Source organism: Monopterus albus, unplaced genomic scaffold (assembly GCF_001952655.1).
Source record: "Monopterus albus unplaced genomic scaffold, M_albus_1.0 scaffold524.1, whole genome shotgun sequence".
NCBI classification, from domain to species: Eukaryota; Metazoa; Chordata; class Actinopteri; order Synbranchiformes; family Synbranchidae; genus Monopterus; species Monopterus albus.
The window spans coordinates 179218-190875 of record NW_018128404.1 but is presented as its reverse complement, the minus strand read 5'-3'; the positions used below and the strand labels follow the sequence as shown (position 1 = coordinate 190875).

Below are 11658 nucleotides of genomic sequence, written 5' to 3'. Positions count from 1 at the left end.
GCTCAGTGAAAAGGCCTTTTTCTGGACATTTCCTTGGAGCCAACACACTCTACTGCCTCTGTTTGCTGACCATGTGATTGTGTGTGTCCAGGCGTGACTTGTCTATTTAAGGACATTTCCGCCAGCTTTTACACAAATGCAGTGTTGACTGTCACCACGGAGACTAGATTCTTATCAGAGGTAGCCAAAACGTTTCCTTTAGATGGTTTTTAATAAAAACTGCTTTTTCACTTCTTATTTATTGTCTTATTTTATTAAATGTTAGATTAATAGATTTCATTGTATTTGTTTTATTTGAAAATGACTGCATTATAAATTCATTCATTGTTGTCTTGAAGGATAATCACCTTTATTTGGCCAAGTATATTACACACACAAGGAATTTGTTTCTGGTACAGAACCGAGGCAGCCATCTGCGGTGCCAACTCAACTGACAGCTGTAACCATCCGGGGTAATTTTTTTTTCAGTGTCTTGCCCAAGGACACTTCGACACATGGACTGCAGGCACCAAGATTCGAACCTTCAACTTTCTGGTTGGGAGACGACTGCTCTACCCACTGCACCACTGTCGCCTCCTCCTTGTCTTGAACCTCATCTGATATAATGTCTTTTCAGCCCAGAGGCTCCAGTGAGACTCAAAACAAACTGACACCATAAACTGCTCTCTGTCCGTCCCATCATGTCCTATTTGCTGAAGCTATGATGTAAACTACGGATGCCTGGTTGGAACAAACTGTACAAACTGTGACCTCCAATCTGAAGCTAGTGTTAGCTGGCTAACAGTAAACATGTCAGTCCAGCAGAATGCTCTGGTTACTGTTGATGTGACACTAAGCTCCAGTTCCTACCAAATTAAAATCATATTAATTCAACAGAAATGTTAAATCCTGACCATGCTAGGTGGCTAATGCTACCAAAACAAACATGTTAGCTTGAGATGCTAACACATCCAGAAGGAGGAAGGCCACATTTGGATCCACTCTGAGTCCTCTGGCTGCTTTTAACCCTCTCCATGTCAAACAGCCAAACCCATGTTAACCCTGGTTGTTGCTCTTTCTTTATCCCACTCTCTCTGTGCTAAAGACGCCACCTCTTCACTCCGGCAGCCGCTGGTTCAGACTTTTAGCTGTATGACATGACTACTGGCAGCTGGAAAAACTAAGTATTTCTGAGTATGAGACGTTTGACCTGCTGTCAGTGGACGTCTTTTCACTCTCCGAGTTGGTTATTGCTGTTGTTGTGTCTGTAGAATTCATAAATCCACAGATTTGATTTATAACATCTAATGTTTTAGTGCTGACTCAGCATACTGGCCATTTGACAATAATACAGAGCACTACACGTGGTGTGTTTTCATTCCTTGTGGGGACTTTACATTGACTTACATTCATTTCCTGTAGACTTATACTAACCTTAACCATAACCACTACTTCCCTAATACCTAACCCTCCCTAATACCTAACCCTGACCTTAAACCATGTTGCCACCCTAAAATTCACAATCCACTTGTTAAGTACAGTAGTGATGCGACATTCAGTTTCTTAGTCCAAACTTCGATTCATTCTCCTCAATTCAATGGATGGCCGAGTCCCAACATTGTGAGTGTGTTAACAGGTTTCAGTCCCCATAATGTAAGAAATACAAAGGCGCACACACACAGTCCGTTGTCTGAATACAAAAGCGTGTGTGTAGTGTTTGACTCTGAATGGCCTTTATTGATTTTGTTAGTCTCCTTTTATTCCTGCTTTCTGTCGACAGGGAGGGGACCTGTTTGTGTGTGTGCATGTATGTTGTCTCACCTCGTTTCCATGCATGTTAGCCACATATTTGAACTCGGGGATGCCGATGGTGTGACGATGGGGACTGAGACCCAGAGCCAACACCCACAGCTGCTGACCTTGTGGAGACAGAGAGTAAACACAGTTATTACAAAATGACACTTTGTGCATAATTTGTGAGGAACCTATTTTGCTGATTACAAGATTCTGTAGGACTGAATTAACTGGGAGCTGAATATCTCCTGAGACTTTCAGCTGGTCTGGGATCAGTCAGTCTAATTTTCCAGGGAATAGAACCGAGCTTAAAGTTACACCCTTTTAAATTAATAACGAGTATGTATAATGTGAAAAGTAGTGACAATCCCACAGAGAATGATCTCCCAAGTTCCCCCCTAGCCTTATGAAGCATTTTAGTGTCTTTTAGCTCACTGTTTTGGTTTCAGTACCTGTAGCTTTAAGGTTCTGATTCTGTTGTTATGAAGATGCTCTGATAAACCAAATACCTGCTCCGAATGGCAGACACATGAAGCCATCTGTAAATTGGCAAACATAAGTGAAACCTGAACAACCAATTTCTGTTCCAGAAGCAAGAAAACATCTGTAACCAATAAGTTAAGTCCAACCTTAGAACAGTATTTCTCATCTTGTGTCGCTCACATGTGCATAGAGGAAGGGAGAGGGAAAAAAGCTAGTTGTTGTTGCTTATTCACAGTTTCTGGATTTTAGCAGCCTTTGATTGTGATCAACATTTTTATTTGTATCTACCACCTATCTTTATATACATTATAAACTGAAGCAGCTGAAGCAGAAAGATACTGTAGTGTCAGCTTTAAATAAGACAGTGCTTACAATATTTACTTGTGACTACACAGACAGGGAAAAACAAACATACAAATAAACAAAATAAATATCCCATCCTACTGCTCAACCAAATCATAAACACAAATAAATTGAATTCAATAAAACTTTATTTGTATAGCTCTACATCACAACAAAAGTCAGCTCGAGACCAGTCAATTCATCATACAGTATATCCCACTATGCACATGTATTTGTAACTACATACTGTTTTTGTGTATGCCTGGGTCTACAAACAACTAAAATATCTGAAGATGTCACAGTCAGTGTTGTTTGATATCTTTTCAACCATCTAATTCATTCTCTGAAACCTGTGGTCTTTAACAAACTGCAGTTCCCATAAGCCCCAGTTCATTACTGGTTAATGGCCTGACCAAAAAGCCAAGTGGAGTGTTTATGGTTAGTTCAGAAACCCCAAATCAAAACAGTGATGTGTAAACTATCTGTGCTCTGTGTTGCACTGAAAACAACACAGCAGCACATTATGTGGCGTGACACCTCATCAGTTTTATTCTTTGTTCAAAACAAACACTCACTTCAATCCTGATGCTGCAACATGTTTCAACAAAAGTTGGGATAGTGAAGCATTTACCACAGTGTGACGCTGCCGTTCCTCTGCACAACACTTACAAGAGATTTAGGGACTGAGGACACCAAGTGATTCAGGCAAACTAACAGTTTTGATTGGCAGTCTGATGCTGTCACTCCACTTCTGGTTGCTACTGCGCAGAAACTGATTACAAAATGCCAAGATGGCAGCCGCTGTATTCACGGAATTTTACCTTCCCTTCTGCATAGTGGAGTGAAGTGGTGACATCCATCTTTATATACAGTCTGTGGGTTAAAGGCAGCACAAGGTCACCTCTACATGGAAAACATGTTGCAGTGCTAATTTTGTGGCTTAGTAAATCTGACACCCAACACACCCCAGTCAAATGCCATGGATGACTTTGCCAAGAAGCTGAACGTGTGTGCGGTGCTAGATGAGAGAGAGGTTTTAAGGTAACAAAAAGAACATGATCATTCTTCGGGGGGATTAAGGGACTGAAGGCAGCCTCTGATGAAGCCGAGCTCTTGTGTAGAAGTTTCCATGTAAACACAACCGTTGTTGAGTGTGTTTACTGTCGGTGCTGCAGATGAATGAAATGCTGCAAGTCTCTGCAGATCTGTGGCACACACACACATGCTTTGGTCTTAATGCAGCTGTGAGGACACTCATTAACACAGCCCCTGACCCTAACAATCACCGCTCCAACACCCGCCCAGGCTGAACCTTCAAACAGCTCTTTGAGGTGTGAGAACTGGATGGAATGTCCTCATAACAATGGTATATAACTCAAATCTGTCCACACAGCCACAGAAAAACGTGTCCACACGAAACAGTGAGCTTTAGTAAAGTGTGAATGAGTCATCACAGCAACATGAGGGATAAAGTGGCTGCAGACAGACGAGGTGACACACACATACACACACACCGCTTGGAGACAGGCCAGCCGGTGTGTGTGTATGAGTTCAGATTCAATCTGTGTGTGTGTATGTGTGTGTGATTAGCCAGATTACTGTGTCCCAGATTAAATTAACCTCAGTTGGCAGTCCCAGTATATGACACACACTCAGTGTCATGGTGGCTGTAGTGACTGACACCTGGTACTTTATCAATGAACCGTCATCCCCTGTGTGTGTGCAATTTCTGTCTTTTTATATAAAATTCAAATTCAGATATTTGCCTGCAGGATCCATATGATTTGTGTTGCAAAACACTGAGAACAGCTAACCCTGTAATATACACTCAGCTGCCAGTTTATTAGGAACACCGAGGTCAAACCGAGTCAGTCTAATCCAACAGTGAATCCTCCTTTGTGATGTTCAGGTTGTGTTCAGACTCTTTCACAGAGGATTTAACTGTGTGAGCGCTGTGGAAGTCTGGAGTCTGATAGACAAGTCATACGAAGCCAACGGTGAGACAGATGTGTTGTCACTAGAGCAGCAACGATTAGTTAATTAATCAGGTATTTTGATATGTGATTAACTATGAATCTTTGAGAATAATGTAAAAAAAATTCAAATATGAAGAGTTCCAGTTTTCCATGACTGTAAAGACACCAGTTTGTGGACTGTTGGTTGTACAGGGTAAGACAAGCCCAGACATTTGAAGACGCACCTTCAACATTTTCACAGTTTTCTGACTTTTTACAAACTAAAGGATTCATCAAAGAACAGACATTACCTCTGACAGACTGGCCGATGCTGTACAGGTACGTGATGCTGGGGTTGGAGGCATTGAGCTGGAGGAGGTACTGCTCAATCTCACGGTTACTGTGGTAATGAAAGTCCAGCGTTAATGTGGGGATGATGATGATAAAAGGGAGGAGGAAGAGGAGGAGTGATGACATCACTGCAGTGCAACCTATGGGAGGAGAGAAATATAAAAAGTCAACAGGTGTAAAACAATGACAAGAACATCAGGTGTTTGGGTCAGTGTGGGAAGAAGATAGTATCAGTATGACAATGGTTAAATGGGTAATTGAGGGGATATGCAAACCATTAACCCATGTTTTTAACATTTCGACTTGGGCAGTTCCCCAATAATATGAAAATAGCAAAGGTTATTCCACTGTATAAATCTGGTGATAAGCACAACTTCACAAATTATAGACCGGTTTCTCTGTTGTCACAGTTTTCAAAAATCTTGGAAAAACTATTTAATAACAGATTAGATACATTTAAGCGATTGATAACGTAGTTAACAGCAGACAGTTGTATATAATCATTTTTATGATTTGAAGGTCATGTTGTTTTAACACAGTCAATAAGTCCTAACCATCCAAAAGAATTCTTTAAACAAACCTTTACACTACGCTACAGTAAATGATGAAGAGCAAAGTAATGTGGTTCCACTGCTTTATTGCGAATACAGGGACAGCGTCTGTCTTCTCACAGCAGTGTGGCAGTTTGTTAACTCGATACTTCGAGAAGTTATTTGACACAGAGGCGTCAATTTGTGAAGTTGGGTGAATACCAATCGAGTGAGCTGGACATTGTATGTGGAGTGCCTCAGGGTTCTGTTTTGGGACCTAAATTATTTATACTATACATTAATGATATATGCAAGGTTTCTGATTTAGTGAAAGTGGTTTTGTTTGCTGATGACACTACCATATGGGCATCGGGTGAAAACCTACAGCAACTCTCTGGACGGGTTTCGCAGGAACTTGAGAAGATAGAAAAATGGTGTGATAGTAATATACAATAGTATCTCTGAATCTGGATAAAACTAAATTTATGGTATTTGGGAATCGTAGACTAGATAATGAACTTCAATTGAAAATTGGGGGTACCATACTTAGAGTATGGCGTTGAAAACTGGGGAAACACATACAAAAGCTCACTTCAACCATTGTATATATTACAAAAAAGAGCGATAAGAATTGTGCATAAGATGGGGTATAGGGATCACACCAATGGAGCTTTCATACAGTCTAAATTGTTAAAATGTTTTGATTTAGTGGGATATAAGACTGCAGTGTTTATGTATAAAGCCAGGAACAATTTATTACCTGGTGGAATTCAAAAACTATTTAATGAAAGGGAAGGGGGATACAATTTAAGGGGTCAGTTAAATTTAAAAATTCATGCTATACGTACAACCAAAAAAAGATTTTGTATTTCCATAAGTGGGGTAAGACTATGGAATAAGTTAAGTGTGGACATAAAAAATAGTAATAGAATTGACGAGTTTAAATATAAACATAAAGGTATGTGTCAATCAAGATATATGCAAGAACAGGCTCAATGATTAATTACATGGACTATTGTGGGTGTGGTGTATGAATGTTAACACTTTGTAATAATTCTTTAGTATATTACTTGTATGGTGTAGAAGATAATTATTTAAGAATGTAATTATGTAAGAATGTTAACACTGTATAATCTTTTTTAGTATAATACTTGTGTGGGTAGAAGTGAATTATTTACTGTTTGCAATCCAGTGATTGTAAGATGATGTTAGGGGGTAGGACTGGATAAGTCTGACTTCTTCCTACTCCATTCAAGCATGTACTAGGTATAAGCAAATTGATATTGGATTATGTGTAAAATTATGTGTGCTGTCATATCAACTGTTTTTACATGCTTGAAAGAATAAATCAAATCAAATCAAATCAAACTCCAGTGTGTTTTAGATGAATGTGACAAAAAAGGATGAAGGCAGTTGAGTCTGTAACTGACCTTGTGCTTGTTAGCATGTTCTGATCTTTAACACTGATTGTTGCTTATTTGGTCATTTTGATATAAAGAATCTGGGTTTTCAGGGTGAACATTCTGCCACCTGGCTTTATGAACATTTATCTTAAAACAAAGGTAAAAATAAAACTAAATACTGAAATGATTGAAGCTGCTGTTTTTTTAACTGCTGCTACCAAGGCAGAAAATCTCAACAAGGGTTTTCTGTTTGTCTGAGGTTTTGTACAAATAAAGGAAACAACTCCGGGGATGGTTTGTCCTGTGTTTAGACTGATAAACACTTTCAAAACACAATATGTGCCTGTGATGTGACAAGGCTGGATTTTTCATTAAAGGCTGCTATCTGTACTTGATCCTGCTACTTCATACTGTGATTTCACTACACATCAGGGACAAACCGTGTACTTTTTACTGCAGTACATATCTGATAACTTCAGATCCTTTCCAGAATCACATGAATCAAACCAAACCCAGTAGGACCATCAGACTCTACTGGTCCTGGTGGGAAGTCCACCAGCTACCCAGCAGGATGGACAGTACTTCACAGTAACACAGTAATGCATCAGTCACTATGATCCAATGTGAAATGGGCCGTTCTGCAGGATGAGTACAGCATGATTATGTTAATACTTTTGTACTTTTATTTAAGATATAAAATACAGGACTTTTGCTTGTAACAGAGTATTTTTGCACTGTGGTACTTCTGAGTACTTCTCCCACAGTTAACTTTCTGCCAGTCAACTCTTTATGCACCAATTGTTTCAGTTTCTGACCACTGGCTGATTCGTGACGTGTAATGACGGTTTCACCGTGGATCATTGTCACTTATCGCTGACGAACCCTTAGCAGACAGTGTCATGTAGCCGCATTGTACGGGAGCGTGTCCGTGGGACCAGCATGAGAGACTCCTCAGCACCGCAGGCACGCTGGAGCAAAGTTACAGGCACAGTGTGGCCGCGCACATCATTAAACTGTTTCCACATACTGTTCCATTTTAAGGGACCGTTGGATTAGTACCGACGCTCACCGGTCCTACCTGTCCGCTGACGGTCGTTTCACCGGTTCGTGTGTCGCCGCTGATCCCAGGAAACACGGGCCAACGCCGGCAGAGAGACGACACTCCAGCTCCTGTAGAGACAGATGAGACAGTTTAAAAAGAAGACGGCGTCCGTCTGTCTCCTCTGAATCAATGTTGGGTATTCACCAGCGGATGTCCCTGTGTCTATCCGGCAGGGGCGGAGTTTAGAGAAGCGTAAACGCATTCAACAGGTTTATGAATGAAACATAACGTCGAGTCAGTCAGTTCACACACTTTCTGAAGAAATGTGCTTAATTTATATTCAAGCTCATAATGTATAATATTATATACATGATCCATTTATATTAATGTAGATAGATAGATAAATAGATAGATATTTGACTGCATTAGGTGCAGCAGCCACTACACGAATGAACAGAAACGAGGTACATAAAGTCATAAAGTACAAAAGAGGTCAGGAAACATGGTCAGATCAGCTCAGAGAGTAAACAGGAACCCAGGCCTACTACACATTTACTCTGGGTCACACTGAACATTAGTGCTGTCACGTTGGTGCTTTTGGATACTGACAAGTCTGAATATTAAGAAAAAATAAATGGACATACTGTATGAATGGAAATCTACTGGCAGAGGAGGAGTCCCTCTCCCACACAGAGGACAGTGTGGCCTTGACTTCCTTTATCTCAAACTGTAGACTTCAAACTAACCCTTGGAAAAAGCATGAGCAATATGTTTGCAAAAGAAAGCTAAAACTTAAAGGATTCATACGTGTTTCAGCAGTTACGGATACAGCTTCTTTTTTTAACCTTAACCACACATTTATCTCGCCCGCACCATCATCACTCTCCAACATTTTGTGCCTTTTACAAACTCAAGTTTCCAGGCTACAGATCTTCTGCCGTTGGAGTCCAGAGGTGGTTCATTCATTGACGTTAGACTGAAAACAGGAATAAAGCGTCTGTGATGAGGAAGAGGTCTGACTCCAGCTGGACGCAAACAGGAAGCAGCCGGCCAAACCGGCTCCAGGCCGGTTCTGTGGGGGTTTGGCGCCACCTGCTGGTTGCAGCTCTAAACTACACAACATAACAAGTTCAATAACAACCGCGCAGAGAATAAACACAGTTTAAAAGACACACGCAGTATGTACTGCTACCTAGTCTCTTTAGCTACAGGGACTGCAGTAGAAACTAGTAGCAGAAAGGTGATTAAATAAGGTCCTTGAGGAGGTTCTGGGAGTCTTAGTAAAGTATATGATTATTTGAATGTTTCTCTACTCCCTGTGAGGATCCAGTGGTCCTTACAGAGGTTGTAGCATCCTGGAAGAGTTTGTATGAATACTTGAGGGGGCGTTGAGGGGTCACTGCAAACAAGTTAATCTGTTAGGGCCCTTAAGGCATGTTGTATGTATGTGTCCTTGAGGTTGTAGGTTTCATTCCATAACTGTATAAGCATGTACAGTTCAGTACATTGGCGGTGCAGCCAAAAGTTTGGACTGAGGAAGCAGCAGATTTAAATACCTCCCAGTAGGCCTGGACTACACCAAGTGCCCAATATAAGAATGGGGGGAGAGTGTGTGTGTGTGTGTGTGTGTGTGTGTGTGTGTGTGAGTGAGTGAGTGAGTGAGTGAGTGAGTGAGTGAGTGAGAGTCAGTCAGTCAGTCAGTCATTTGCGAGGTCAGTTGGTTTTGTTGAGGTAATGGACAGTTCAGTTTGCTGTATTTTGAGTTTCCTTATCTTTTGTTGACCTCTTTTAGGGCCCAATTTATCTGATGTTAATTTTGTATTTTTCTTACTTTTGGGTTAATAAAAAGCCCTTTATTTTGAACTTTGGAAGCTGTGTCTTTTGCCTTACTGCTTGGTCCCTGACACCTGTAAAGGTCCAGGAAGATGTGGTGGTCCTTGAACAGTTTGTAGGGATCCTTAAAAATGATATAAGTGGGTGGGAGTGGTCCTTGAAGGGGTAATAGGGGCTTTGACACTATAGACTCTGAAGAGGTTGTAGGAATCTCTATAAGTATTGTAGTGGTCACTGAATGGGTACAAGGGTCCATGAACAGGTTGCAGGGATCCTTGAAGGCTTTGTAGTATTCTGGGTGAGTTAAGGGGGCTGTAGGGAGCCTTGGGTAGAATGTAGGGTCCTTACAGAAGTTGGAGAGGACTGGAAGAGGTCCTGAAGCACATTGCAAAGGGATGTAGGGATGTTTAAGAAGGTTGCAGGGGCCTTGATGACATTTTAGGGTTCACTAAAAGAACTGTAGTGATGTGGAAGTAAATTGTAGGAGTCCTTAAAGAGGTGTAGAATTTCCTGGGGAGGCTTTAAAATTCCTCATAGGAGTTATGGGTCCATAGCTGACCTTGAGGGTGTCGTAGTCCTGGAGGAGGTGCTGATGGTCTTTGAGTAAATTCTGTGGATCCCTGGAAAGATTAGATGGCCCTTGAGGATTCCTTGAGGAGTAGTTCTAGAAAGAATTCCTTAAAGAAGTTGTACAGGTCCTTGAAAAGACTGTAGGGGGCCTTGAGAAAGATGAAAGGATTATTTTGCTCCACAGTTTATGTGGAAAAAACCGAGCCAATGTCAACTCATAAATACCAAGAAAAACATTTTACTGACTAAGCATAAACATGGTGGATATAAAAAGGAACAGGAAATATAAGCTGAGCTGTAAATGATTCATATATTTTTCTTTTTTCAGTTGCATCATTAATATTCTGGCACTTCTTTTACTCTGTCAGGTGTTGTTCTGTCCTCATTCAGTTGTTTGCATCAGAATAAACCAACAGCACTGAAAGTGTTTTTAATCCTCTGTTGTGCGTTGAGGTAATATATATTGAAGTAATTGTGGCTTGAGGGCCGTCTGTCTGATTGACAGCTCATTTATGCAGACACGGTGAAGGAGATAAGGGGTGAGGTTCAGCAACAGGATGTTAATGGAGCTGGAGGGACGAGCGACAGCTACAACATCACTAATATATTCATCTGTCTTTGTGTAACTGACACCTAATTTAGCAGAACATGCTGGTGCTGACTCGCCCGTTTTCTCAAAAACCAGAATCTGCAGATTAAATTTACCTGAAAATAAATAATGAGACTCTCTTTAGACTTTAAATCTGCCTCACCAGATGGAGGCTATTACAAGTGGAACGTATGCAGATTACTGGTCTCAGCTGGAGACTATGAGATAGGTCCTGGGGGAGGTTGCACGAGTCACTGGAAAGGGCCTTGAAGAGGTTTTGTTGCTGCTGAAGAAGGTTCAGGCATCCTCGAGGAGGTTCAGTCATCCTCTGAACACCATGAATGTCTGTTGAACACTTCCTGCCAATGCATCCAGTGTTTGCTGGGACATCTCAGCCTGAGCCACAGTGGCCAACCAACCGAATGACTGGCCGTCCCTACAGCCACACCCCTACTGAAGTATCACAACAGCTACAGCATTTGATGGATTATCACCAAAGATGGATAAAAACATCCATGGTCCCCAGAGTCGTACTGACTGGTTATCGTCTGAATTTCCCCCCCGCAACACCAGGGGGTTGATATTAGTGGCTTAGTGGAAATATCTCGACAACAATTGGACAGACTGCTGTGTAACCGATATTGAGGGATGCCACCAGATGCAGTGTTACATCCCTGGAACTCATCAAAGACAAGTTGCAGAGAACAGGGACCTTCCAGACTGTTACTTTTCCTCCATTTTGTTTAAAATTCCTTCATGTAGTGGAGTGAAGCAGTAGTAGTGGCTG

The 11658-nt window shown here is 41.2% G+C and overlaps 1 protein-coding gene across 4 annotated transcripts in view; it reads right to left on the bottom strand.

Annotated features, from left to right (window-relative positions):
* cpm (carboxypeptidase M) overlaps positions 1–8935 on the bottom strand; it is a 32086-nt gene extending 23151 nt beyond the window's left edge. Inside the window, exons 1-5 of one of the 4 annotated variants that reach the window (XM_020588293.1) lie at positions 8753–8935; positions 8524–8626; positions 7916–8007; positions 4865–5044; positions 1801–1898 (exon numbers count right to left, since the gene is read on the bottom strand). In XM_020588293.1, coding sequence (XP_020443949.1) covers positions 1801–1898; positions 4865–5030 — 264 coding nt within the window. In that variant the 5' untranslated portion in view covers positions 5031–5044; positions 7916–8007; positions 8524–8626; positions 8753–8935. The other 3 variants (XM_020588295.1, XM_020588294.1, XM_020588296.1) reach the window with 3 other exon arrangements.
* Positions 8936–11658: the final 2723 nt, after the last annotated feature.